We start from the raw sequence: 26171 nt of genomic DNA, 5'->3' as shown, positions 1-26171 counted from the left end.
TGGTATTGTGTTGGTATTGTGAGGATAAATCTGTCGTGGTCGACGCGCACCTTCGATTGGCGCGCGTCGCCGCCACGTATACATAGGATGATTAGGCGACGCGCCTTAGAGCTCGGCGGTGCGTGCGCGGAAGAGGCGCGGCGGGGTCGTCGTCGTGACGCTGTGGTGCGCGCGCGGTGGCAGCGTCGGCTGCGGCAGGAACGCCGGTGCCGAAGCAGGCACGGTTGTCGATCGCGTGAGCGGCGGCGCGGGCAGTATGACTTCGGCAAAGTTGTGTTTGTTGAGCTTTGGCAGCGTCCCGACCGTCTGCGACCGCGTCGGGCGGTTTACGATGAGGAGCGGGCACCCGAGCGTCGCCTGGACGTTCTCGAGCTTGCGCATGACGCGCGAGGTCTTGGGCTTGGGCGCATCCGGCGTCGGCGAGCAGTAGCGCAGCGCGAGCGTCTCGCGGTGGAGGTCCGGCGCCATCTCGACTCTTCAATAAAGTTGACAACTGGCGTTCGGCGGCGATTTCGAGGGTAAAGGTCGAACACCAATTAAAACCATATGGTGGAAGATCGCCGCGCGGCATGGAGAACGCATCGCGCCCGATCCACACGTTCCGTCTGCCTCTCCGCGGCCATTCGCACAGATCGTCCAAGTACCAGGTCGACGGCGTGGGCCTCGCGACGCACTGTTGAAGCATGTTCTCAACGCCGCGGTGATGCATGTCTTTGGCGTCGGCACGGGCATGGACGGGCGCGGTGCGTCGAACGGGTGGAGTACTATCTAAGCGAATTCGGCCCACGAGACAGACCGCGACGATGGAGACAGCCTGGACGCTTTGCTTTTGGCTCGTGGCATTCGTAGTACTACTCCAGTTCTATTGGCAGGCTCGCAGTCCTCGCCGCAGCTGAGCCTGGCAGTAGCTGCAGCGGAGAGCTCTGGAGCTTCTGGGGCTCACATCTCACCACGGGTTGCTACGGACTTCCGGAGATCGTCACGCATTTGGCTGTGCTTGGTGAATACCCGTTGAAGAGCGCCCACCTGGTGGTTTGGTTGACAATTACTGCAGAAATGAGAGCGGGATCGAGGGCTGAACGTCCAATGCTGCAGTGCATGACAAGGGTAGCCTCGAACTGATGCCACTGCAGCTGAATCACAGCGCGGAAGGTGTTCAAAAGGCTGCTGCAGAACATCATCGGCTTTCTCAGCAAGATGCCATGATAGGCACACACTATTACAGTATTTATGAATTTTATACACTCTATTTTAGAATGCTGAGATATACTGTGACGATGCACCTGGAAGTTCACTGTTCCCCCAAGATGCAACTACGCAGCCGAGCCGTTGCCGAGTCCAAGCACATTGTGCGCACCGTGCGCTCGCCGCGGTTCGCGAGCTCCAAGCGCGGAAGCGAGGCTGCGCCAAAGCTAGAGCCTAGCGCGACCAAGGTACACGTCAAGCGCGAGCCGCTGATCAAAGCGGAGCCCGAACCTCCAACGACGCCCAAGACGCCAACGACGCGGTCCAAGCGCAAGGCCAAGGTCGAGCCATTACTAGCAGACGAAGCAATCCCTCTCGAGAAGCTTGGGATTCATGACGATGTGGCCAAGCCGCCCGATGGCGATGTCAAGGTCAAGAAGCAGAAGGCCGAGCGCGCAAACTGGGAGCAAGTGTGGGACGGCATTGCGTTCATGCGCGCCGAGCGCACGGCTGCTGTCGACAACCAAGGTTGCGAGGTACTTGCTTTGATACCATTCTCCGCTGATGTCCTTTGTCTCGCCTAGTCGTTCAACGACCCGTCGCTGGCCCCTCCTCTTCGCCGCTTTCATGTGCTCGTGGCATCCATGCTAAGCAGCCAAACCAAAGATCCGGTCACGGCTGCCGCCATGGAGCGTCTCAAGAAGCACGGTACTACCAATTCTGCTCCTTTGATCGATGGCGACTCACGCATGCACAGGGCTCACGGTGGCCAACATCCTCGCCACCGACGGCAACGAGCTCGCACAGCTCTTACGCCCCGTGGGCTTCTTCAACAACAAGGCCACGTACCTCCACAAGACTTGTAAGCGCATCGTGATGCCATATGCTCAAGCACGAGTAGGCGCCATTCTGCAGGACAAATACGACTCGGACATTCCGCCAACGTTTGACGAACTCATGGCGCTACCCGGCGTCGGGCCCAAAATGGCCCATTTGACCATGTCGGCTGCCTGGGAAAAGTACGCAAGTCGGTAGTCAACTCGGGATGACCCATGGCGATAGGACCGTCGGTATCTGCGTGGACGTGCACGTGCATCGCATCTCGAACCGCCTCGGGTGGGTCAAAACGTGGAACAAGCAAAACCCCAAGAGCCAAGACCCCGAAAAGACGCGCAAGGTACTCGGACGATCTCATAGCGCACGCTCAAAAGAGCTGTAGGAGCTCGAAGACTGGCTTCCGTACGACAAATGGAACCCTGTGAATGCGATGCTCGTCGGGTTTGGCCAAGAGGTCTGTCATCCACTGAACCCGCGCTGCGACGTCTGCACCGTCTCGCACTTGTGCCCGTCGGCGTTCAAAAAGGTGTCCCCGTGAGAGCCCCTGTTGATACATTGATACTGCAAAAAGCGAAAACAAGGGATTTAAATACAGACCGCGGCAAAGACCGCCGCGACCGCGAGGGACGCGCCGGTTTGAACGCGCCCCGTCGTGATCGCAGCCTTGGTGTTGGCGAGCTCTTGGGCTTCGGCGCTGAGCGCAAAGCAGATGACGCACGGCTTGATGGTCTGGCGCATGAGCGTCGAGATCTGCTCGAGCGAGAGGTACCGCGTCTGGATGCCGTTGATCGACTTGAGTTCAAAAAACGAGTTGACGCCAGCGCGCTCGAGGACGCCGTTGGCGGGCACGGCCTTGACGAGCGGCGGCGGCGGCGGCGCAATGAACTCGAGCGACTGCGTGCGGCCGGCTTCGTGGCCAATCTTGAGCTCGCGCATCGCAAAGTCAAAGTTGCGCTCCCATACCGATTGACCGTTCACGCTCAGAAGAATGTAGCCCGGCGCCACGTCGTGTTCCTTGCGCGACGTGCGCTTGACTACGACCTTGCGCGTCGCTTGCTCAATGCCAAAGGTAATGCCCACGGAGCCTTCGCGCCACAGGATCATAATGGGCTTGAGCTCCTTGAGGCGCGGGCGCTGCAGCTCGAGGCCAAGCGGCTCGCCGCACCAGTTGTACTCGACGTGCGTCGGATCGTCGCCGTCGCCAAGGAAGAACGTCGAGCAGTTTGCCTCACGCCGAGGTGCCGGCGCGGGTGCCGGCGCGGGTGCTGGCGCAACCGGCGCGCCCTCGAGCTCTGGCGAGTTGGAGCGCGAGAGTGGCATACGCGGGGAAGTGATTGGAGACGTCGCCATGCTCTAGTCGTACGAGGTCGTAGCGATCGGGCAACCGTGTTTTTGAAAATAGAACGTGGGCGACGGCGCTGACAAACGAGTGCGGGTCCTACCAAATACAATCGAACGTTGCGTCGCGATCAAATTGTTCTTTGTATTTCAGCATCTTCCACTTGTGTATTGTATGCACAGTAGAAAAACATATTAATATTGTACGGGGGGTGGCCTTTTTGCGTAATGGGGGGTCCCATCGACGGCGAGTTCTGCCCGTGAGTAACTTGGTGCTCTTGAAGAAAGGCGGCGGATGCAAGTGGCGTGGCACGAGCGCGAGAAACGAAGGACCTGAAATCTCCGTTTGTGCAGTCTCGACTGGCGTCATATTCGAGGCAGGCGGCCATGCACGTAAGCCTGCGTGTTGTTAATGCGGCGATTCCGAGCTCGTCCTGGCTTTATTGGCTGGAGGAACCGACGAGGCATCTCGCCATACGCAAACATACAGCGAGTCGATGAGATGCGCAGTGCAATCGCGACACGCAGCAAAGCGTTCTCACCCGATCGTAGTAAGCTTACAAGAGCTGGCGCGGAATGAAGTCGAGCGACATCTTTTGCGTCGCCATCGGCCGAGGCGTGTGCTGGACCGACGTTCGATTTGGGCGGTCGTGTCGTCGTTCAAGAGGCGCTGTGAGACAGCCATCGAAGTCCGTATTGTGTCGAAAGATTCAGAGCTGTTGGATTGACGGTTGAATCTTAACTCTATGATTTGATTGGTTGCTCGGATGCATTGCGTTCTTGTGATTGGCTGTCACTTGATACTTTGAGGTGGGACGCTCGCCACACACGCGTTTTGCGACCAAAGATGCGTTGTCTGCGCCGATACGGCAGTGTAATCTGTGCCAATGGCGTCGACTGGCAGTGCGTCGACGACATGGAGCCGATCGCGTAAGCTTGCAGAGACCTTGCGCTCTTCTGGAGCGTTCGGCTTGGAATATGGCGGAAATCGACAAGGTGCTTGCGCACCTCAACACGCCATCTCTGCTGTACAAGTCTAGATTAGCTTGAGCTTTCACAAGTAGTAGGAAGTACATCGATGGAACTCTGGTGTCATGACAACATATTTTGGTCGAGTTGGCGGGAACCTCCGAGACGTCGCCGTGTCGTCTCAACTCTAGCCGGTTAGATTACGTTAACCGACTATAGTCTCGACTTTCGAATAACGGTTACCAACCGCTTGTAAACCGTGCCATAGATTTTTGACACGAAGCTGCGTCATGGCTCCGTGCGGCTGCTGTTCAACGACGATGGCCGACTATGTGCTCTACGCTCTCGCTCTGGCCGCGCTCTGGCTCATCTATGGCGGCTTTATCCGCTCGCTGCCTGCGTCGGCGCCTCGCCATCCGCGCAAGGTGGCCTTTCTGCATCCCGACCTCGGGATTGGCGGCGCCGAAAACCTCATCGTGAACGCCGCCGTCGCGCTGCAGTCCAAAGGCTACGTCGTGCACCTCTTCACAGCGCACCACGACAAGGGTCATTGCTTTGAGGAGACGCGTGGCGACGGCCCACTCGCGCGCTTCGTCGTAGTGTATGGCGACTGGCTGCCGCGGACGATCCTCGGGCGCATGTACGCCGCGTGCGCGTTTGTCCGCATGCTGTACATTACGCTGCGACTGGCGCTGCAGCAGTGGGACGCCGACGTCTTCATCGTCGACCAAGTCGCGCTGCCCGTGCCGTTTCTGCGCGCGTTCTTGGGGCGCCCCGTGTACTTTTACGGGCACTACCCCGACAAGCTCCTCTGCACGGATCGTTCGTCGCCCATCAAGCAGCTGTACCGGTGGCCGCTCGACAAGCTCGAGGAAGTCACGACCTGTAGAACGCGCGCGCTTTGCACTTTGTCTCATGTCGTCCTCGGTAGATGCGGCCGACACGATCGTCGTCAATAGCAAATTCACGGCGTCCGTCTTCCAAAGTGCGTTCCCATCCTTGGCGTCGCGGCAGCTGAGCATTCTGTACCCGCCCGTCAACCTCGCCGACTTTGCGTCCGCGCCGCCGCCACATAGCGACGCGCAGCTGCAGTCGTTGCTCGCCCACAAGTGCCTCTTTGTCTCGCTCAACCGGTTTGAGCGCAAGAAGAACATTGCGCTCGCACTGGACGCGCTCGTCGCGCTGCGCACCCGCATCGAAGCAAACGTCTTTGCCTCAGTGCACCTCGTGATCGCCGGCGGGTACGACCCGCTCAACGTCGAGAACGCCGAGCATCTCCGCGAGCTTCAGGCGCACGTGGCCGCGCACGACTTGGCGTCGCATGTGACCTTTTTGACGTCGATTTCGAATGCGACCAAGCTCCACCTGCTCTTGCAAGCGCGCGCGATCCTGTATACGCCGAGCTTTGAACACTTTGGCATCGTGCCGGTGGAGGCCATGGCCTGCGGCACCCCGATCGTCGCCGCCAACACGGGCGGGCCGCTCGAGTCGATCGTGCACGGCGTCACGGGCTTTCACTGCGCGCCGACGGGCGAAGCGTGGGGTGCTGTGCTCGCGATGCTGGTCGAAAATGCCAACGGTCTATGCGCTACCCTCGGTGCTGCGGGCAAGCAGCGGGCGGCCGACCTCTTCTCGCTCGACGCGTTTGCCGAGACGCTGGACCGGGACATGCAAGCGCTCGCCGGCAAGTCCAAGACCAACTAAGATTTGTCACCTCTGGTCGTCGTTGTCGTGTGAAAGTGAGAATGAGCATGCTGTCGGTCATGCGATCCGAGCGTGTTGGTCGACACACAACGCTCATGGTAGTCGGGTGTTGATAGCATCTTATTGGATGGCACAGAGGCCGCAGAAATGACACGACCGCGTCGACGCAGTCGCGTGCGCCGACTCGTCCTCTTTGCACTGTGCGACGTATTTCTGCAGCATGGGCGCGTTCTCGTAATAGTGCTTGCTCTCGAAGCGCACCTCTTTAATGCGGTCCGAGTTCATGAGCTCCTGCACGGGCACCGTGCCATAGTCCTTGTAGCGTTCCTGCATGAAACAAAAAATCAATAAATAATTCGAGGAAAATGAGTTGAGGACCTTGGGGTTCACGGGCGGCAGCTTGAGGTACGTGCAGATCGAGTTGCACCGGTGCGAGTGCAAAAACTTCTGAAACCCGAGTGCGCCGAGGTTGCCTTTCCCAAAATCGTGGCCGTTGAGTGTGTGAATCTACGTTTCAGCTTGATACGTTGATAATATACAATGGATGACTACCTGTGGGTCGGTGTACCGGTCGCCGACGCCTTGGATGTCGACGGCGAGGAGCTCGTGGTTGGACACTTCGTATGTAAAGTGCGAAAAGGCCTGCGGCGTGTTGCGCTCTTCGTCGCTGACGCTACCAAAATTGTTGTTGTGCTTGCGGTACTCGCCGGGGATGTAGCGCTCGACGGCGCAGAGCGCGCCGCTCCTACAACATGGCATTTCAATCACGAGCACACTCCTAGTCGCTCGATGTACCGCTGCTTGAGCTCGAGGACCCACGCTTCGATGAACTCGACGCGCTTGGGCGGCTTGTACTCGTTGTACATATTCGCGTAGTGGGCGCAGTGGGCTTGGAGCTCAATGTCGCGAAAGTACGTCTCTGGGTCCTCGTCTGGGTCGATCGCGACCTTGGCGACATACGTGGTCGCGGCTTCGGTGATGTCTTGGAGATGGTACACGAGCCGGAGACTGCCCTTTGCGAACGGCGTCTCGTCCAGCACGATCGTCACCTAGACGAGGAGGATGCGTGAGCTCGTCATCGAGGTTGGAGACGTTAAAAGCTCTACCTTGGAGGTTTCCCATTGCCGCGTTGTATAGTTGAACGTGTGTCGAATCGCGTCTTCGGGGACGAGGCCGCCAAAGTTGGGCGGGTGCGCGACGATGAGCGGGAGGCCCGCGCCGGGCTGCAGCGCGCCCCGGCCGCCTATCCGGCGCGGGTACGTGAGCTCGTCGATGATAGCTTTCTTCCGCCGCTGGAACTCGTCTTCGTCAATGAAGCCTTGGTCGCGCAGCACCGAGAGCGTCGCAATGCGCGACACGACGCTGTTGTCGTCGCTCGACGCCGTCGGCGCAATCTCGGTTGGCGTGACCGTCGACCACACCATGGTCTCGTCGATCGACCGCTGGTGCGTGCGCAGCACCGTGGCTTGGAGGCAGGGTACCTCGTCGACGGTAGCGGCCTCGCCCGCGTCCTGCATCGGCTCGACGGGCGCGCCAATGTCGGCGGGGAACGTGTTCATCTTCATGGCCTGGTTCTCGGCCGTGCGCTGGCCCGAGATGCTGTACATGTGGGCGCTCGAGCTTCGCAGGCGGTTCAACGCTCCCTTCTCCATCGCCCGCTTCTCTGCGGTACTACGCACCCGTCGTCTTGCTGTCGCTAGCCAGCTTGCCCTAGGGCAGCAAGATACTTGATGCTTCGAACTTCGCCTCGAAGCGTAGTCCAGTATACAAACGCCAAGAGCCACCCTTTTTGGCACCAATCGTAGACGCTACCAGCCACTAATTGCACGCAACCGACCGCAGCCGCCACCGCCATTGCGCAGCTGCGGTGCGGCGGGTTGACCCAAGACGGCTCGTGTCGATCTCCTCGCAGTCAAAATGACGACATGTGGGAGAGGGATTTGATGGGAAATCCTGAAGATGGGCAGCTCTTGGCGCGCTATGCATGCTTAGCGCCATATATATTGGCTGGAGCGCATTTGGTCGGGTTGTAGAATAGCTACACGACACTTGTCTATGGCTTGTACGGACAACCTCACAACCCTGGTCGAAGCGCGACAGAGCCTCGTGTGGTTCGCTGCCTCGGCTGCTCGTGGGCGGCAGATGCCAAGTTGAGTGTTTTATATATCACTTTTTGTTGGCCGCTTTCGATCACCTCTTTTTGGCAATTTGGTTCATTCACAACACGTTCGATCGATCGTTCGGCAGCCTTTCCATCGCGAACGAGCTCTTCGCAGATCCGGTGATGGCGTCAGGGCCTAAAGACAGGCCAACGGGCACTGTCTGAGCAATGGCGTCAACGACACCGCAGTGAACGCGTTCCGTCATGCACGCACTACCGGCACGTGGACAAGGACAGGCACGTAACGTGAAAGGGGCCTGCATGATGCTGCAGGCACCTTGGGGCGGGATTCGATTTCGACGCTTGAAGTTCAATCGCAGCTGCGCACAGCGCGACGCTTGTGGCAGCCGCTGAGGCCTGGCTCTGACGCCCTGATCTAACGTTAATGGATCCATTCGCTCGGAAGCGGAGGCTCGGGGTCGCCTCCACTCTCAACCTGTTACTTCAATGATCATTTCTTTAGCAAGCTAGCTGAGCGAGCTCCTTCTGTGTGCTGAGGCACAAGTCGATCAGATCCTTGCAGGGCTGAGATCAATAAGATCTCGCATTTGTGTCTGTTGGTGTGCCAGAAACAGAATACCGTCTTGAACGCGGCAAATGCCGCTTTTAAGAGCATACAGACACCAAGATATTTGAAAGTGCAATGTGATTGGCCGTGCACCATACAAGACGCCAACAACGACGATGGCCGGCGCGGAGAAGCAAAATGCCAACCCGACCGTGTACGCGAGCGCGACGGAGCGCCGGGTCGAGAAGGTGACGGACGAAGAGAGCGCGGACCCGTTCGATGCGCTCGAAGTCTTTGGTTCGTCGTCGCCTCGGAAGCGAAGAGCGCTGACCGTGCCATCGTAGAGATTCTGCGCCATCTCAACGACCCCGAGCACCCGCTGACGCTCGAGCAGCTCAAGGTCATGACGCTCGACAACATCCTCGTGGACAACGCAACAAGCCGCGTCAAGGTCCAGTTCACGCCCACCATCCCGCACTGCAGGTGATACGAGTCCTCTCGTCGATGCATCTTTGTCAACCGTCGATGCCTGTAGCATGGCCACGCTCATTGGCCTCTGCATTCGCGTCAAGCTGTTGCGCTCGCTGCCAAAGCGCTTCAAGGTCGACATTCGCATCACGCCGGGCACACACATTACCGAAGACGCCAGTACGTACCCTGCCTTGTCGATTCCAATCTTATTGCGGTGACTAGTCAACAAGCAGCTCAACGACAAGGAGCGCGTCGCGGCCGCGCTCGAGAACGCTCATTTGCTCAACGTCGTCAACAAGTGCATCGCCAACACCGATCTTTAAGCTCTGAATCTTATTGCATGCGACGAGTACTTTGTGGATGCTGCAGCAGTATGTCGGGCCGGCTCATCGCCCATTTTAGCCGCCAACCGATACCAACGGCTCGCCCAATATGGCACAAACTGCGGTCGCGCCAAATTTAGCTTTCGGGAGGCGACATATAAATCTGGTTGGGACACGGCATTTCTGAACGCGCCAAAAGGCCCCAAGATGCCCCGACCCCACGCGACCCGCAACGAGTCCGACAACTGGATTGTGGTCAACCCTCAGTACCAGTTGGTCGTGCACCCCCATCGCCGCCGCTATGTGCCAGTCGGCATCCTGGGCGGGATCACGGACGAGAGCATTGGGGCGATCTTGGGGTACCTCGATGGCGCGGCTCTTGCCGCCGTCGGCCAAGTGTGTCGCCAGCTTCGCGTCGCGGCGAGCGATGACGCGCACTGGCTGAGCACCTGTAGGGCCGAGTGGGGCATCGACCCGAGCCAATTGGCCCGGCTGCAGACGTCCGTCACGGGCAAGGACCTCTATCAATTTGCTCGCCAGAGTCTTCGACTGTACGACGCTGACTCCTACAAGGTTGCTAACTATTCTTGTAGACTGACAAAAGCCATGGTGGACGAGCAGTGCATGCATGCGATGCAGCGAACGTGGTGCTTGCCCAAGCAAGCGATGACGTCCATTGCCTACAACCGCGCCATGTTTCAGAGTCCGCTTGTCCCGTGCACGATGCCGAAACCCGTTTAAAGTCAATCCATATCCAAGTTAGTCGCACGACACAAGTGTTGCTCCCAGACGGGCAAGGGACTACGCAGGAAGCGCGGCCATGCAGCTGAAGTCCTCTTGGTTGTTGTCGACGTCACGCGAAGCACCGATGATATCGTTGTCGAGCCGGCGGGCGTGGTACTGGGCACGCTTGGCCTTGGCGCTGAGTCGTTTCTTCTGGCGATGCCGAGGCGCCTCGACGATCTGGGGGTCGTCCAGAATTCTCTTGTTGCCTTCCATGGCAGGGCTTGGTCCGGCACTTGGAGCAGACGCCGTATCGTTCTCAATCTTGCCAACAAACGATCGGTAATGCGCACTCGAGACGATCGACTGGTAGAGCGAGCTCGGTTCCATCTCCTGCTGCGTCGAGCTGCTGCCGTACGGAGGAAGTCGGAAGGCGTGGAGGTGCCGGTACTTTTCATTCGAGTAGTCGGTCCCGTTCTCGTGGTAGAAGCGCGTCATGTAGTCGCAGTGGAGGTGAGCGATGGTGAGGTAGGCACGGGCCTTCTCGTGGAGCGCCGGCGCCTTGGGATCGACACGGTCTTTTTCGACTTTGGCCTTGGTCGCCTGGACGAGCTGTAGGGACAGGTCGATGCGCCCGTATGTGTGGTGCGTGATGCTCCGGCGCAGGTCGGGCAAGGACATGGCCCGTCGACGGCGTGGGTGGTCTCGAGAGACGGCCCGCGCGACGCGGTAGATGGTATGCGTCTCGCTCTCGAGGGGAAGGCCCCAAAGGACGTCCTGCGTCACCGAGTTGACGTAGCAGGGCATGTTGGACGCGCTGTCGTGGTAGAGGACCCATGGGAGTCTGCGCAGGAAGGTAGGAAGAGGGGGACGAGGGTTGAGCCCACGGAAGAGATGCATGAAGATGGGCCAGTTACCCTTGCATGCTGTCGTCTTCCGCGACCGCCATGGCCTGCGCTTCCCGCGTCGTCGCCATGTTCCCTCGGTTCCTCGGCTCAAAAATGATTGTGAATCCATTCCAGATGTTCAAAGGTACTTATGTGAAAGATACGAAACCACCCACTAAAGTACGCACTGCATTCACTTGTCACTGAGGACTGGGGCTAGGTTTCACCCTACTGCTCCCAGCGCGTTCCAAGCGTGTAGTACTGTACAGCAATACAGTAGCTCGAAAAGCTACCAGTCTAACCCTTCTGATAATTGAGGGTTTCTTTGCGAGCGCTGCACGTCGGCGTTGGACACCCGAAGAGAAGTACTGGACAAGAAGGGGCGTAGGACACGTCCTGCCACCACGGCGTTGACCACCGACAGAGGCTGGTCGTCATACCCGCAATTAACGCGTCGACAACAGTATGGGCGCGTGTATGTCGGACGAGCCCATCCCTGTGCCGCTCCTTGTTGCGCCGTCAACGCCCATCACGGCCGTCGACCCGAGATTCGTTTTGAAGACACCAATGCGCCTGCACGCTCGCTATGACTGGTCCAACGAGGGACGACCTTTTTGCATCAAGGACGTTGCGACCGGTGCGCCCTACTTCATTGTCGACGGCGCGCTTGGGCCGTGTCACAACCGCAAGACGCTGCGTGACGCCAAGGGCGTCGAAGTCGCAGTGATGGACGAGCCGTGGACATCGGGCGGACGCCGTGACGTGTCGCGCATCAACAACAGCGGCGAGGCCACGTCCCTTGTCTTTAGCTTTGACACGACATTCTTCTTGGTCTGTACTGACGTCCGATGCGAATTCGTCGACTTGGTGACCAAGCAGCGTCATGAGCTGACGGGCTCGGGCAGTGTCGGGACTTGGAGCATGGTATTTCGCTGCGACGGCCACGTGATCGCGACATTCGAGATGGACGCGACGCTGAGCGACAAGTATTTCTTGCACGTCGCGGCCGGCGTCGACTTGGCGCTCATTGTTCTCTTGTGCGTTGGCGCGCAAGAGGCATCAGAGACAATATTTTCGTAAGAATATTTCAACATAAGACTATACCACCTTTTGCAGACAATTTCTAATGCGTTGCGTTTTCCTCTGTCAGATAGCTTTCCTCATCGGTGCGGACGCTCTAAAAACACCATCATTGGTGAATAGTATTCCATGTATTCATGCCCGCCCGCCCCGCAACTAAATTTCATTGACACATACATAAATATGTTCCTGGTCTACGTAGCTCAGTACTGGCTTATGGCCAGCAATCGAGGTACTTTCGAGCGTGCGGTTGAATTTCGAGTTTGATTATAGTGTTGTTGCCGAGCCTCTGAAATCCGACTTGTGTGGACAGTTGCGGCCACGTTGGACACAGCTGTTTGCGATAAACACCAACGTGTGACTCGACGCACCCAACACGAGCAGCAAGATACACTTTGTGGAAGGCTCACTTTTCAATTTGAAGCTTTGAACAACAAGAACAAGAACAACATGGGTGCGTGCATGTCGGACGAAAACGTTATCGCGACGCCACTCGTCGTGCCACCGACGCCCATCACGGCCGTGGACCCCAAGTTTGTCTTGCAGTGCCCGATGCGCCTCAACATCCGCCACAACGACTGGGTCAACTCGGGCGAGTTCCGTGTCAAGGACGCCGCAACGGGCATCCCGTACTCTTCTTGGTCGACGGCGCGTTCTGGTCGTTCCACAACCGCAAGCTGCTTCGTGACGCCTACGGCACCGAAGTTGCAACGATGGAAGAACGCTCGTTCTCGCTCGGTCATCGCGACGTTCTGCGAACCAACGGCCGCGGTGAGGCCACGTCGCACATTTTTGGTTTTGACGTGACCAACTTTTTTGGCTCTACGGACCTCACGTGCGAATTCGTCGACGTGATGACCAAGCAGCGTCATGTACTGACGGCCTCGGGCAGCGTCGGGTCCTGGAACATGGTCTTTCGTTGCGACGGCCACGCAATTGCAAAATTTGAAAGCGACTGGACACTGAGCGGCGACAAGTACATTGTGGACATCGCCCCCGGTGTCGACTTGGCGCTGATAGTGCTCTTGTGCGTCGGGGTGCAAGAGGCCTCCGAGTAGGCTGGGTACGATTTATGCTTGCATACATATTCCAATCCCTTTCTCCAATATAATCTATTTGATCTCTCCAAGATGCATCAAAAAGGTCTCAAGCACAAAGCGTATACTAGTACTCCGTACGTAGTATCATCTCAGGGCGGTGGCTCATGACGTGGCAAAACTACAGAAAGCACGAAATGCAAATCCTCTCACGACCCTTGAGCAACTTGTCGGTCCACGGAGAGATGTGGCCTTTCTTTGGGCTGCAGACTCGAACGCACCTACTGGATACAGACCAGAGATGCACGCGTACGAGCTGCACGTTGGAATGATCTTTTCACGCCCAAAACCTGCTCTTTTTCTATTTTCCAAGTGTCGGTTGCGTGCATCTCAAGGCGACACTGTTCGAGAGCTATGTATTTTGTGCAACCAAGTGTGGAAGTCAAGCGTGATGACGCGATCAGACGAGTACCTGCATTTCTTTTCATAAACGCGAGGTGCCGGGACGAGGAAATCAACGTCTCCACTGGAGCCGGGCCAGAGATTGCTTGCCAGAGTGGCTCGTTGCGATAGCGTGCTTCCTGCGTCAGCCCCCTGTCTGCTCGCTCGTTTCGATCATTTTTGTGGACGCCACGCCATCTTTGACCACAACGAGTAGTTTTCGCAGTCACGCTCTCGGTGATTCGTCTGCTCCTTGGTTGAAAATCAAATGCTGCACGTTGGACCGGATTTGGGTGGCAGTGGTGACAAGTCAGACGCACGCCTACCGTGTACACGCGCAAGTGGACAAGACCAGTTGGACACGGTGCCTGTTTGTCGTGTGCGTTTTACAAGTGAATCCATTTCCAGTTTGTCCACATCGATCAGTCAGCTCCATGGGTGCTTGCATGTCGGACTACGACCACTTGCAGCCAGTGGCACTCTTACCACCGAAAACGCCTATCACGGCCATGGACCCCAAGTTCGTCTTGGCCAAGCCCGTACGCCTCAAGATCCGCCACCGTCCCGACGCTGGCGAGTGCATTATCCGAGACGAGCTCACGGGCGCGCCGTACTTTATCATTGACGATTCATTTTGGTCAACGCACGACCGCAAGCTCCTGCGCGACGCGACCAGAGCCGAAATCGCAGCGATCGAGTCGCGAACGTTCACGCCCGGACGCAGCGACGTGCTGCGAACCAACGGCCACGGCAAGGCGACATCGTTTCTTCTTCGCTTCGACGTCTCTGCGGCCTTGGGCAACGTCGAGCTCAAGTGCGAATTTCAGGACGTTGTCTCGAAGAAGCTCCGTGTTTTCGCGGCCACTGGTGGTGCTGGAACGTGGGTCGTTCTCTACTGCAACAGCCGGCCGATCGCAAAGTGGCGCAAAGATTGGTCGTTCAGTGACGGCGGCTACGTCTTCTTGGACGTCTCGCCCGGTGTCGACTTGGCGCTCATTGTACTTTTGTGCACGTCCATGTACACAGCTTCAGAGCGGTGGGCATCTCGGTGAATCATCATCCCACAAAGAATATTTACGCAATTGTTTATAACCATAAATGCCACTTGTCCACTCTACTAGCGTCGCACCAACACGCATCGCAAACGGGCAAAACTGCCGTGTACGGCGGCGGGGTGATAGGTGATAGTAAAATGACGTGGCAGAATCACAACGCACGCATCATGTCATGGCCACAGACCGTTTTTATAGTCTATGACGAAAGACAGTCGTTCGTGTCGTGATTGAATTGTTGAAATTACGCCTTCTTGATATCTATTGCAAACGAGTACTAGTGAATAACGAGCGCTGGTCATTCGTGCGTAGGGGCCTACCAAAGCTGTACGAAAAGTGGAGGTGCTCCGTGCCTTCCGAGTCGACAAACTAATCATTTGATCGTTGGATATGCCTGGATCACATCGTACCTTGCACTCGGCTCGGTACTTGCCGCGATAGAAGAGCCCGGACGGCGCCTCGGACCACTCGTGACGCGGAAAGAGAAAGTCGTACCCTGTCGACTGCGGCGCGTACGAGCCAAGGACAACGTCCTCCTTTGCCGACACAAGGTGCTTGCGGACCTTGTTCTGGAAGCGGAGACCGCTCACAATGTTGTGGTTGACCCGGAACCGGATCGCGAATTTATATTTCGCCCCTTCTTCCATGACGAATGGCGTCGCCTCGAGGTGCGCGAGTCCACTTGCCGTGTCGCATCGGTGGCTAATTTCTTGCCGACCGTCTTCGAAGATCACCTGCCATCCAACGTCAATAGCCACCGCGATGACCAAGCAAACCTTGAACTCGTCGACGACGACTCCACGCGTGTCGTTGACGTCTAGCCATGCAACGCCCTAGATACCTCTTTGCCGATATCTTCGTACCGCCAAGATCGCCCGTAGCCGCGGCGCCGAGCAACGTGGCCTTGTAGCGCTGCAGACTCGGGTCGTCGATGTCTTGCTGCAGGAGCGCGTCCACGGTCGCCAGCGCCCGGTCGCTGATCTACGCAGCGAGATCATAGCCTCTTACGACGATGTGAGGCGTCGGTACCGCGTAGGAGGTTGCGGTCACGTCCACTTCGGGCGTCTCGGGCTCGACCTTTTCGGCGCTGCTCGCCATGCTAGTACTCGAAAACTGACACGACGCTTCGTGTCACAGATGAAGCTAATTTCACGCAACCAGCTTCGCCTTCGGACGTTTACTGTGCTTCAACTCTTTCACCACGCTCGCTCTCGAGTACCCAAAGGAAGATGACGTGCCGTGAGCGCCTTCCGTGTACAGCGGACGAAGGATAGAACGGTATCAGGATGTGTCAAGATGATGCGCGCCGCCAGTGCAGCCGGCGGCGGCTCATGGGACGTCGATCGAATCAGGTCGTCGCGCGCGGTTAGCGCTTGATTGCACTGGCACGGTCCTACGAAGAAGTCGGCGAGAAGAACCTTGATCCAAGCTCGTGGCATGGATCGACGGGGTGCCATCATGCGTGCCACGCCAAGTTGAGCGGCAATGTGCGTGGTTTTAGACGCTGCCGCCTGTCTCGCAGCCAAGTCCTGCGGTGGCGTATCTTATTCGTTTTTAGAGGTTTGGCATTTTGCGATGGAGCAGACGCTGTTCCAGGAGAAGGCCGTGTGGGTCTATCAGATCCCGGTGCTCACGGGCGATCCGCGCGCCGACGCCTGGGACATTGAGAAGCCCTTGCTCACGGCGTCGCTCAAGGTGCTGCAGACCAACGACGACTGCAGCATCCAGCTCTTCGAACCCGCGGTCGGCGACAACTTGCCGGTCCTCTTTGCCCAGTGCCCCGTGGACATTGATGCCGAGCGCAGCCTCACCGTCTTTGTGCAATACTGCGTCGACTCGTCGCGCTACTTTGTGCTCCGCATGGTCGACCAAGCCAGCAAGCGCAGCGCGTTCCTTGGTGTTGGCTTTCCGGAGCGGTCGGCGGCCTTCAACTTTCGCGCGGCGCTCGAAGACTTTGGCCGGTACAAGCAGCGGCTACTGTTTGTTGCATCAAATGCAACAAAGGAAGCCAAGGACCTGAGTCTCCCAGAAGGCGCGACGATCCGCGTCCAGATTGGCGGCAAGACCCAAGTGTCGACGACGCCCAAGGAGCCCAAGGCGCCTGTGGACCTCTCGGCCATCAAGTTTGCACCACCGCCGGCGTACAACCCGAGCGCGACCTCGGCCGTCGCGGACGACGAGTGGGGAGAGTTTACGTCGGGATAACTGGCCGGCGCCAGGGTCGTAATAATGGATGCATTATAATCACGCTTGTTGTTCTGTGGTATCTTTCTGCAACGACGAGCCATGGCCGAGCGTATCCAGGTCGGCGTCCGGTGTCGACCGCCTGCCGGCAACAACGCGCTGTACGACGCCTCGTATGCGCTGGCGCTCGAGCCACATGCGATCCACATCGTGCCCGCCCACAGCCGCCACGTCGGCCAGCGGTCGTTTGCGTTCGACCATGTCTGGGCGCCGGAGACATCCCAGGCGCAGGTCTACGACCACGCAGTTGCGCCGCTCGTCGGTCATTTGGTAGGCTACTGCACTGTCGCTATCGCGGCCAGACGATGCGCGTAGCTCGCGGGGCGGTCCGGCGCCGTGCTCGCGTACGGCCAAACCGGCACGGGCAAGTCGTATACGATGGGCTTTCTCGAGGCGTCGTCGGCGCCAGAGCTCGGCATCATTCCCCGCGTCTTTGAGCACCTCTTTGATGCGCTTGCGCCGACAACGCACCGCGTGCACATGTCGTTTTGCCAGATTTATATGGAGACCGTCCATGTACTGACGACTACTTGTGGGTCGTGCGACAACGGTCGTTTGTAGGATCTGCTCGTCCCGCTGTCGTCGTCGTTGGTAGATTTGCCCGTGCGCGAGCGGGACAGTGCGTTCTATGTCGATGGCTTGGAAGCCCACGCCGTCACGTCGCTGCAGAACGCCGTACGCACGCAATAAATCATTTCTTAGCGTACATCATGTGCGTAGCGCAGCCTCGTGCACTTGGCGATGGCCAATCGTGCGCTTGCGGCGACGGCGCGCAATGCCACGTCCTCGCGTAGTCATTCGCTACTGACGATCTCCGTGTCGACGACCACGTCGACGGCGCAGCTCGTCCTCGTCGACCTCGCCGGCTCGGAGCGCAGTCTTCCAAGCCTTGGCTTTGCTCCGGATGCGACCAAAGCCCGGCTACTCGAAGCAAAGAGCATCAATTCGTCGCTCTCGGCGCTTGGCAACGTCATGTCGTCACTGGCGAGCGCCACGCGGGCGTCGTACCGTGACTCGAAGCTGACCAAGCTGCTCAAAGGCGTGCTGCGCGCAGGAAGCACGTTGGTTCTGGCGACAGTCGACGGCGCAGCAGCCAACCTCGCCGAGACGCTCTCAACGCTCAAGTTTGCGTCGCGCTGTCGCCACGTGACCTTGCCAAAGCGCTCGAGCGGTGCAATAAGTAGCGCGCATAAGAACGCAGCGGGGCAGACTGTCGCCACGCAGACCGAGGCGCCGACCGACGTCGATGTCCTCCGCGACGCCTTTCAGAAGAAAGAAATCGAGCTCCATGTCGCTTTATGCGTGCAAAGGACTCGTCAACTCAGGGTACAGTCTTGTGTAGATGCTGTACCAGGAGCAGCTGTACAAGCTCCGAAGAGCACTCGAGCGGCTTAGTGCACGACCGGACGACAAGGTGTGGTCGATCTTGGGCGAACGTTCGAGTATCTTGACACGTCACGACGACGACGACGATGCCCTTTCCGGTGCCATCTTGCGTGCTTGCTGTTTGCTCATGGGTGCGTCTAGTCTCTACCGAGGACGGCGACGAAGCGTTCAACCAAGTTGAGCTGTAGCCAGAGGCTCTTGCCGCGCCAGAAAACATGGTTGCGTGGCCGAAGACGCTGCGCATTTTGCCGAAAACCACGTGCGTCGCCATCGCATTCTGTGCTACCCGTACTAGAATCAAGGGTCTATATAAACAGTGTATAGACCCTTCTTTAACTATAGTGTGTCGTCGTGCGCTATGGCAGCAGGCACAGTGCATTGGAGGCTGTCGCGACGATCGCGATGAGAGTTGCGTGTTTTTAAACACATTGTTGTTGGGAGAGTTTTGGCCTGTCGGTGCACGACGCCGACATCTCCAAGACGTTCGATGGTCCGGCGTCTGGACGGCGCTATAAATGTCGCCTGCGACTACGGGCCTTTCTTGCGCTGCGGGAAGAGAAAGCCGTTGGTCAGCTTCCTCGCTGCTTCAAGGAAGAAGCGCGCCGGACCTGGTTTTGATCACTCGACCGAGCGCGTTAGGTATTGATAGCAAAACGGCGCAGCGAGAGAGATGGTGGTGCTGCTGCTGCTTGCAAGCATGCAAGCGTCGTCATGCGTGTTGGAGCACGAGATGGTCGCAAGGGTGGTTGTGCTCGGGTCGCATCGATGCCACCGGCGATTTCCTTGGATCCCGACAGTGAGCCAGCCAATCACAAGCGATTTCAAAAAGTACCAGCCAATGGCCTGGCGCCATTATTTCGCATACAATCCTCCGAGCAACCGCGTGCAGGGTCTGCCGCCACTTGGGTGCTGGCCACAACCACAATTGCACAACGCCGCGCATGTCGACGCTGCAGCTCAGCGCCAAGCAGGTGCTCGTGATGCTCTGCGCCATCAACTTTCTCAACTTCTTTGACCGCGGCCTTATCCCGGGCGCGCCGATCGAGTTTCAAGCGTTTGTGCAATCGGCCCACAACGTGTCATCGAGCCACGTGAGCGTCTACATTGGGCTGCTCCAGACGTCGTTCATCGGGTCGCTCTCTGTCTTTGTGTGCGTCTTTGGCTACCTCTCGCGCACGCAGCGCCCGTTCTTTCTGACGGCGCTCGGCCTCTCAGTGTGGCTTCTCGCCCTCGTCTGCTGCGCACTCGCCAAGCCGCTCAACAGCTTTTACGTGCTCCTCGTCGGCCGCCTCATCTCGGGCATCGGCGAAGCGTCGTTCCAGGCGACCGCGCCGGCGTTCATTGACGCGTTCGCACCACCCGCCAAGCGAACACTGTGGCTCGGGGCCTTCTTCGCCCTCGTCGCTGTCGGTGAGGCCATTGGCTTCTCCGTGAGTGCGCTTCTGGCCGCAAGCGTCGGATGGGACGTCGGGTACTACCTCACGGCGATCCTCGCCCTCCCACTTGTCCACGCTTGCTACCATTTCGTGCCCCATGAGCTCAACAAGCCGACGCTATCGCCGGACTGCCCGCCGAACGAAGATTCGCTCTTGCCGTCGGCAACGACCTCGTACTGGCGCACAACGTGGCAAGTGCTCTGCAACCCGATCTTTGTCACGGCGACGCTCGGCTGGGCGGCGTATGCGTTCACAATCGGTGGGCTCTCGACGTTTGCGCCCGCCCTCTTCATCGGGCTTGGTGTCCTCGATGTCTCATTGGCCTCGACCGCCATGGGTGGCATCGTTGTCGTCTCCAGTCTCACGGGTGCGCTCCTCGGCGGTTACCTCCTCGACCGCAGCTGCCGCGGCCGCGAAGACGACCGCCACTTTCGACTTCGAAAAGCCGCGCTGCAGATGCTTATCTCAATGAGCCTCGGCGTAGCCCTTCTCTTTCTCTCCATGTGCGCGCTGAACGGACCACCGATCGTCGTGTTAGCGCTCATCCTGCTGGGGCTGATGTGCGTGCTCATGTCCCAAGCGCCGCTCACGACGGTCGTGCTCCTCAGCGTCAAGTGGAGCCAGCGCAGCTACGCCGTCGGGCTCAACACGCTGCTCATGCACCTCCTCGGCGACGTCCCCGCCGTCGTCGTCATTGGTGCGCTCAAAGATCACTGGGCACCGCACTGCGGTAGCGTCGTGGACGTCCACGGCTCCGACGTGCTCGACCCGAATTGCCATTTGGATGCAACCGGTCTCCGCGCGACGCTTGCGTTTGCCTACGGCTGGCTACTGTGGGCCGTCCTCTTTTGGGGCGCGACGTACTACTTGGCGCGTGCCCGCACGACGCGGGCGGACGCTGACATCGATGGCGAAATGATGACCATGCCCCAAACGCCAACGTACAACGACTGCTAAAGTCCTTCTCGATCGCCGCCGTCGCCGTAAACAAGTACGAGTAGAGTAGGTTTGTATCATGTAGATGTCCATCGTTGGATCGTAGTGCAAATAGTAGGTTAGGTTTCTAGGACTGCAACCGCGGTTTTGGTGCATCATTGAATACAGGGTCATCGTCTTTGAGGTCTGGGTTGATCTGGCGTGGGCCTGCTTGATATATTGATACATACGTTACACTCGATCAAAGATCGCAAATCCGAAACGGCGCGGTGGCATGGTCGAGCTCAGCGTCCGCGCGATTCTGGTGCTGGTATGTGCCATCAACTTTCTCAACTTTGTCGACCGAGGGCTTATCCCGGGCGCGCCGATTGAGTTTCAAGGGTTCGTCCAAGCGACGACGCAGGCCGGTGCCAGCGTCAGCGTCTACGTCGGCGTGCTCCAAACCTCGTTCATTGCGTCCTTCTCGGTCTTTGTGTGTCTCTTTGGCCACCTCGCCACCACCCATGCGCCGTTTACGCTCACGGCGATCGGCCTCTCGATCTGGATCGTCGCGCTCGCTTGCTGCGGTCTGGCCAAGACGCTCGGTAGCTTTCCGCTCCTCTTTGCTGGTCGGCTCGTCTCGGGCATTGGCGAGGCGTCGTTTCAAGCCACCGCGCCGGGCTTCATCGACGCCTTTGCGAACCCGAGCCAGCGCACGCGGTGGCTGGGCCTCTTCTACGCCGCAGCGCCGATCGGCGAGGCCGTCGGCTTTTCGTTTGGCTCAATTGTCGCGGCCAGCGTGGGCTGGGATGTTGGTTTTTATACGATCGCAGTGCTCGCGCTGCCGCTCGCCGTCGCGTGCTACACGTGCATCCCGCCAGCGCTCAACTGCCCGCTGGGCGACGCCCCGCAAGAAGCGTCGCCGCTTCTGGAAAAGGCAGAGCGCGCACCGACCACCTTTGTGCAGCAGACTCTGTGCATCCTACAGAGTCCGCTCTTTCTCACGTCGTCTTTGGGCAGCGCCGCCCTCTCGTTTACGCTGGACGGCCTCGCAACGTTTGCGCCCGTCTTATACATTGGCATGGGTGTCCTTGACGCGACCTATGCGGCCTCCGCCGTCGGTGCGATCGTCGTTGGCGCTGGCCTCCTCGGACCTCTCATCGGCGGGCATCTCTTGGACCTGTCCTGTCGCGGCCACGAACTCGATGACCGCGTCCGGCAGCGCGTCGCAGCGTCGCAGCTGCTGATCGTCGCGGTTACCAGCACCGGGCTCCTCTTTCTCTCGCTCGCCTGCATCGGCAACAACCGGATGCTGGTCTTGGGTTTCCTGTTCCTCGGTCTCGTGCTTGCATTCTCAGCGTCGGCGCCGTCGACGGTGCTCATCTTGCTCAGCGTGTCGTATGGGCAGCGCGGGTATGCCATGGGCCTCAACACGCTGCTCACGCACGTCCTCGGCGATGTCCCTGCCGGCGTGGTGCTTGGGGCGTTGAAAGACGTCTGGGCGCCGCACTGCGGCAGCGTTCTCGACGCGCACGGATCCGATGTACTCAACCCGAATTGTCATTTCGACTTTGCCGGCCTGCGCGCTACGCTAGGGTTCGCCTACTGCTGGCTCGGCTGGGCCATCCTTGCGTGGGCGATCGCCTATTGGTTTGCGGCCAAGCGACGCACGTCCTTTCATGCATAAGCGAGAACATGACGTATTGCACCATAGAAATGAAATAGAATCGAGTTGCAGTCAAAGGGTTATATAAGGACTTGTGGCGTTTGTAGAACTAGGTCGTCGAGGAGCTACCACAGCCGCCACCGCCGCCGCTGCTTGTACCGCAGCCGCCACCACCGCTGCTCGCACCACAGCCACCGCCGCCACTCGAGCCGCAGCCGCCAGTTGCGCAGCCGCCACCAGATGCACAGCCCCCGCCGGTAGCACAGCCGCCACCAGAGGCACCACAGCCGCCACTGGCACCACAGCCCCCGCCAGAGTCACCGGGAAAGACAGAGTCGGACGTGCCGCAGCCGCCCGTGGCGCCAAAGCCACCGCAGCCGCCGACAAAGACGTAGGGCATGTAGTAGTATGGCAGGCGGCCTTCGTACATGAGCAGCGTGATGCGCGCATACGGGTGGCGGACGCGGCCGTCCATGACGGGTGTTCCGATGACCGTGACGTACACGGGCACCTCGTCGACGACCCCCTCGGGCTTGATAACGTCGTGGATCGCAGTGGCATACGGGAGCGCGTCGATCGGGTAGGCTTCGTTGACGCCCACGTAGCGATTTGCCGTCGACGGCAGGCGGCCGTGTTTGGCCCACGTCTTTTGACGCAAAGTTGGAAACACCGGGTACGGCGACATGCCCTTACTCCACGCAGTGTAGCTCGGCGGGAACGACGAGTACTGCTCGCGGTATGTCTTGGACCAGAGCAGAAAGGTCTTGGCGTAGCCCGTGGCAAGGTCGCCGCCGCCGATCGTGTCGTCATGGTCAATGAGGCGATGGCAAAACCGACGTGTGAACGCGACGTAGTCCTTGTGATGGGTTTGGTGCGTATGCCACACAAGGTCAATGTCGGACGTGGGCACGAGCACATCGCTCGACTCCTTGAGAACCATGAGGTGCAGAAACTTCTCGTAGCGCGCAATCGACGCCAAGAGCACGTCGGGGTGCGCCCAGTACTCGTAGTGCACAACGATTTTTGCGATAAAGTCGAGTTGTCGAAACATGCCTTGGACCAAGTCCATGGCAAAGAGACCGAGGCTGCGAGTCTGTCGGGTCGCTTGAATCGCAGCGCGAATGTCCTTGCGCACGCGCTGGATCGCCGGCCGCGTCCCTTGTGACGCGACCTCGACGATTGCGCTCTTGACGTCGTCAATGTACGCCTTCCATGTGCCGTCCGATGGCGTCGGTGGCATCGCGACGTCGAGCGCCGGTGGACCGTTGATCACTCTTCCCGGCACAGGAAAGAACGGGTGCGCGGCCACGAACGCTGCGATCGAATACGTTTCATACAAGACACCGCATTGGCACGACGGACACACGATTGCGTCACCGAGAATGTGCATGCGGTACGCGAGCGGAAGGGGCAACGACCGCCGGCAATGCGTGTGCGGACACGCGCGGACAAGGTCGGCCAGTGGCTGCCCGTCGGTGCGGCCGCGCTGGTACTTGAGCGGGTGGAGCACGTGCACCGTATGCGCAAAGTTACGGTCGCCCTCCACGTAGTCTCTCTCGAGGTCCAGGAAGAACGCGTAGAGGTCCTCGATGCTCGGCATCGACGACGCGATCTCGTAGATACCGCGCATCTCTGCCAAGTGTGCCAAGACGTCGTCGATCGTGATGTTGGTGCGCGGCACCGTGGTCGCTGGCACGCTTTCGTTGAGCGCGCGGGCAACGCCAAGAAACGCGCTGTAGGCGTCGCTGGTTGTCGACGGCCACGGTTGGCCGAGCGCGATGGCTTCCAGCCGCGTGATGAGCGCGTCACGCAGCGAGCCGCTCGCTGCGTTGCACGAAAGCTTGACCTTGTCGTGCACAAGAATCTCGAATGGATATGCGCGCGTTGGGTCCACGCACTCGAGAAGCCGCACAGAGCAGTGGGCAGCGCCGGCCGTCAAGAGCGGCTTCTTGTCGCCGAGGACTTCGAGTGTTTGGCGTGTAAGGACGAGTTGGCGCATGTGCCAGGACGTGACCATGAGGACCTTTTCCTTGACGTCGACGTCGAGCTCGAAGACTTCAGCGCCTTGCGTCGCCGTCGGGTTGTTGTAGCCCATCGTCTCTTGACGCGCACTGTTCAAAAATGACGATCGCCAAGCTTCCCAAACGAAGTTCGAAGATCCATCATGTGGCGTCTGATTGGGTATCTTTTCATTTTCTTTTTGGTGGATTTTGAGATTCCGAGAGGATAGATTGAATCCCCTAGTCCAGCCCTAGTCGCGTCTTTCCAATAACGTTCTTTTGGTGCAATTGCAATACAATTCAAGTCGTCTTATAGTACTAGGGCGTTCTTATAGTACTAGGGCGTTCTTATAGTACTGGGGCGATCTTGAGCACGACTAGCCCATGGAGCTGCAGTGCAAGCTAGCATCGACCTTGGTTCTTGCTGCGCGATACCACTTGCACGCGATCCCAAACACAAACACGTAGCAGAGCACTGTCCATAGCAGCCAGCCATACGCAAAGGCCAGTGTATAGCGGAGCCCTTCCTTGTCCTTATGGCACTCGGGGTCGAGCACGTCCTTGCCGTTCGCGTCCATCTTGCTGCCGCAGTGCGGTGCCCAGGTGTCTTTGAGCGCACCCAGCACGACACCCGCGGGCACGTCGCCAAAGAGATGGAGGAGGAACGTGCTGAGGCCCATGGCAAACCCGCGCTGCACGTGGTCGACGCTCATGAGCAGCACGATCGTCGTGACGGTTTGCGTTCCAAACACGCAGAGAAAGCCGCCAAACAAAAAGACAAAGAAGCCGACTTTGCTGTGCATGCACGCCACCGACACGAAGAGAAGCACGACGCCGAACGAGATGAGGGCCGACATTTGCGCTGCCGCGCGCTGCAGTCGGAAGAAGCGGTCGTGTTCGCGGCCAGCGCAAAGGCGGTCTTGCACGTACCCACTGAGCGGCGACCCGAGCAAGCCGGCGAGCACGACGATGCCGCCGAATGCCGTCGACGCGATCGACGCGTCCATGAGCTCGTACCCAATGAGGATGGCGGGGGCGAATGCAATCATGCCGTTCATCGTGAACGTAAACGCTGCGAGGCCGAGCGTCGCGCCCAGAAACACTGGGTTGCGCACAATGGTCCACGCTTCGTGAAGAAACGACGTCGCAACTGGCGGTGCTTTGGCCGTCGGCTGGACGTCGGCCAAGAGGACGGGGCTCGTCGGTGTCGTGATCTGCACGTTGCAGCTGTCGTCGTTGTCGTCGGAGGCGTAGAGGGCCAGCGGTTTGTCAAAGAAAGCAGGGATCCACGCATAGCATGCGTACACCACCGGCACCATGAGCACCGCCGTGAGGTAGAAACCATAGTCCCAACCGACCGTGCGCGCCGTCACCGAGCCGTACGAGAACCCGAGTGCCTGCCCAATCGAGAACGTCGCATAGTAGCACGCGAGCCAGAGCGTTCGCTTCGCCGGCGGCGCAAACTCATCGATGAACGGCGGCGCCGTCGCATGGAACGACGCCTCGCCAATGCCCGAAATGAGCCGGCCAGACAGCAGCAAATAAAAGCTGTCGAGCGGCTTGGCGAGACCGCACATGACGATCGAGAGGATCCACACAAAGAGCGAGATGGCCATGAGCTGGAACGGCTTGCGCGTCATCGAGAGGTAGCCAAAGACGCAGATGAAGATCGAGTACGACGCGATAAAGATGGACTGAAGGAGGCCAATGTAGATGCTGACGTTGTCGGACGAGACGTGGTGCGTGCGCTGGATGAAGCCTTGGAACTCGATCGGCGCGCCGGGGATGATACCGCGATCGATGCAGTT

At 58.9% G+C, this 26171-nt stretch overlaps 17 protein-coding genes across 17 annotated transcripts in view; 10 read left to right on the top strand and 7 right to left on the bottom strand.

Annotated features, from left to right (window-relative positions):
• Positions 1 to 105: 105 nt before the first annotated feature.
• On the bottom strand, positions 106 to 468 carry SDRG_12828 (hypothetical protein; the record flags this gene model as incomplete). The annotated part of the gene is made up of 1 exon (XM_008618909.1): positions 106 to 468. The coding sequence occupies one exon, from the start codon at positions 466 to 468 to the stop codon at positions 106 to 108; it is 363 nt and encodes a 120-aa protein (XP_008617131.1).
• An 839-nt stretch (positions 469 to 1307) lies between these two features.
• Positions 1308 to 2560, top strand: SDRG_12827 (endonuclease III; the record flags this gene model as incomplete). Its single annotated transcript, XM_008618908.1, has 6 exons — positions 1308 to 1721; positions 1770 to 1893; positions 1943 to 2047; positions 2087 to 2204; positions 2248 to 2362; positions 2405 to 2560. The coding sequence occupies 6 exons, from the start codon at positions 1308 to 1310 to the stop codon at positions 2558 to 2560; spliced, it is 1032 nt and encodes a 343-aa protein (XP_008617130.1).
• Positions 2528 to 3441, bottom strand: SDRG_12826 (hypothetical protein). Its single transcript, XM_008618907.1, has one exon. The coding sequence runs from the start codon at positions 3370 to 3372 to the stop codon at positions 2608 to 2610; it is 765 nt and encodes a 254-aa protein (XP_008617129.1). The 5' UTR covers positions 3373 to 3441; the 3' UTR covers positions 2528 to 2607.
• Positions 3442 to 4619: 1178 nt separating this feature from the next.
• On the top strand, positions 4620 to 6033 carry SDRG_12825 (hypothetical protein; the record flags this gene model as incomplete). Its single annotated transcript, XM_008618906.1, has 2 exons — positions 4620 to 5214; positions 5261 to 6033. The coding sequence occupies 2 exons, from the start codon at positions 4620 to 4622 to the stop codon at positions 6031 to 6033; spliced, it is 1368 nt and encodes a 455-aa protein (XP_008617128.1).
• On the bottom strand, positions 5973 to 7826 carry SDRG_12824 (hypothetical protein). Its single transcript, XM_008618905.1, has 5 exons — positions 7140 to 7826; positions 6829 to 7082; positions 6586 to 6778; positions 6412 to 6540; positions 5973 to 6360 (listed from the first exon to the last, which is right to left on the bottom strand). Exons 1-5 carry the CDS (start codon positions 7683 to 7685, stop codon positions 6154 to 6156), a joined length of 1329 nt encoding a protein of 442 aa, XP_008617127.1. The 5' UTR covers positions 7686 to 7826; the 3' UTR covers positions 5973 to 6153.
• A 1052-nt stretch (positions 7827 to 8878) lies between these two features.
• Positions 8879 to 9496, top strand: SDRG_12823 (hypothetical protein; the record flags this gene model as incomplete). Its single annotated transcript, XM_008618904.1, has 4 exons — positions 8879 to 8999; positions 9047 to 9185; positions 9238 to 9350; positions 9396 to 9496. The coding sequence occupies 4 exons, from the start codon at positions 8879 to 8881 to the stop codon at positions 9494 to 9496; spliced, it is 474 nt and encodes a 157-aa protein (XP_008617126.1).
• A 207-nt stretch (positions 9497 to 9703) lies between these two features.
• SDRG_12822 (hypothetical protein) lies at positions 9704 to 10237 on the top strand (the record flags this gene model as incomplete). The annotated part of the gene is made up of 2 exons (XM_008618903.1): positions 9704 to 10047; positions 10090 to 10237. The coding sequence occupies 2 exons, from the start codon at positions 9704 to 9706 to the stop codon at positions 10235 to 10237; spliced, it is 492 nt and encodes a 163-aa protein (XP_008617125.1).
• Positions 10230 to 11214, bottom strand: SDRG_12821 (hypothetical protein). Its single transcript, XM_008618902.1, has 2 exons — positions 11137 to 11214; positions 10230 to 11063 (listed from the first exon to the last, which is right to left on the bottom strand). Exons 1-2 carry the CDS (start codon positions 11193 to 11195, stop codon positions 10298 to 10300), a joined length of 825 nt encoding a protein of 274 aa, XP_008617124.1. The 5' UTR covers positions 11196 to 11214; the 3' UTR covers positions 10230 to 10297.
• Positions 11215 to 11571: 357 nt separating this feature from the next.
• On the top strand, positions 11572 to 13244 carry SDRG_12820 (hypothetical protein; the record flags this gene model as incomplete). Its single annotated transcript, XM_008618901.1, has 3 exons — positions 11572 to 12143; positions 12591 to 12844; positions 12907 to 13244. The coding sequence occupies 3 exons, from the start codon at positions 11572 to 11574 to the stop codon at positions 13242 to 13244; spliced, it is 1164 nt and encodes a 387-aa protein (XP_008617123.1).
• Positions 13245 to 14110: 866 nt separating this feature from the next.
• Positions 14111 to 14716, top strand: SDRG_12819 (hypothetical protein; the record flags this gene model as incomplete). Its single annotated transcript, XM_008618900.1, has 1 exon — positions 14111 to 14716. One exon carries the CDS (start codon positions 14111 to 14113, stop codon positions 14714 to 14716), a length of 606 nt encoding a protein of 201 aa, XP_008617122.1.
• Positions 14717 to 14723: 7 nt separating this feature from the next.
• SDRG_12818 (hypothetical protein) lies at positions 14724 to 15856 on the bottom strand. Its single transcript, XM_008618899.1, has 6 exons — positions 15746 to 15856; positions 15580 to 15697; positions 15493 to 15533; positions 15127 to 15450; positions 15037 to 15085; positions 14724 to 14977 (listed from the first exon to the last, which is right to left on the bottom strand). Exons 1-6 carry the CDS (start codon positions 15812 to 15814, stop codon positions 14961 to 14963), a joined length of 618 nt encoding a protein of 205 aa, XP_008617121.1. The 5' UTR covers positions 15815 to 15856; the 3' UTR covers positions 14724 to 14960.
• Positions 15857 to 16291: 435 nt separating this feature from the next.
• SDRG_12817 (hypothetical protein) lies at positions 16292 to 16921 on the top strand (the record flags this gene model as incomplete). Its single annotated transcript, XM_008618898.1, has 1 exon — positions 16292 to 16921. One exon carries the CDS (start codon positions 16292 to 16294, stop codon positions 16919 to 16921), a length of 630 nt encoding a protein of 209 aa, XP_008617120.1.
• Positions 16922 to 17002: 81 nt separating this feature from the next.
• Positions 17003 to 18534, top strand: SDRG_12816 (hypothetical protein; the record flags this gene model as incomplete). The annotated part of the gene is made up of 6 exons (XM_008618897.1): positions 17003 to 17230; positions 17276 to 17476; positions 17522 to 17635; positions 17681 to 18250; positions 18303 to 18444; positions 18488 to 18534. 6 exons carry the CDS (start codon positions 17003 to 17005, stop codon positions 18532 to 18534), a joined length of 1302 nt encoding a protein of 433 aa, XP_008617119.1.
• Positions 18535 to 19215: 681 nt separating this feature from the next.
• SDRG_12815 (hypothetical protein) lies at positions 19216 to 20890 on the top strand. Its single transcript, XM_008618896.1, has one exon. It carries the CDS (start codon positions 19288 to 19290, stop codon positions 20737 to 20739), a length of 1452 nt encoding a protein of 483 aa, XP_008617118.1. The 5' UTR covers positions 19216 to 19287; the 3' UTR covers positions 20740 to 20890.
• A 77-nt stretch (positions 20891 to 20967) lies between these two features.
• On the top strand, positions 20968 to 22438 carry SDRG_12814 (hypothetical protein). Its single transcript, XM_008618895.1, has one exon. The coding sequence runs from the start codon at positions 20993 to 20995 to the stop codon at positions 22382 to 22384; it is 1392 nt and encodes a 463-aa protein (XP_008617117.1). The 5' UTR covers positions 20968 to 20992; the 3' UTR covers positions 22385 to 22438.
• SDRG_12813 (hypothetical protein) lies at positions 22404 to 24472 on the bottom strand. Its single transcript, XM_008618894.1, has one exon. It carries the CDS (start codon positions 24456 to 24458, stop codon positions 22473 to 22475), a length of 1986 nt encoding a protein of 661 aa, XP_008617116.1. The 5' UTR covers positions 24459 to 24472; the 3' UTR covers positions 22404 to 22472.
• A 172-nt stretch (positions 24473 to 24644) lies between these two features.
• The window catches only part of SDRG_12812 (hypothetical protein), a gene marked incomplete at its 5' end in the record, with an annotated part of 1686 nt that continues 159 nt past the window's right edge, over positions 24645 to 26171 (bottom strand). Inside the window, one exon of the mRNA XM_008618893.1 lies at positions 24645 to 26129. Coding sequence (XP_008617115.1) covers positions 24741 to 26129 — 1389 coding nt within the window. The 3' untranslated portion in view covers positions 24645 to 24740. The remainder of the gene's footprint in view (positions 26130 to 26171) is intronic.

The sequence above is a fragment of the Saprolegnia diclina genome (assembly GCF_000281045.1).
Source record: "Saprolegnia diclina VS20 unplaced genomic scaffold supercont1.53, whole genome shotgun sequence".
In the NCBI taxonomy this organism is placed as follows: Eukaryota; Oomycota; class Saprolegniomycetes; order Saprolegniales; family Saprolegniaceae; genus Saprolegnia; species Saprolegnia diclina.
This window is presented reverse-complemented; position numbering and strand designations above follow the sequence as displayed.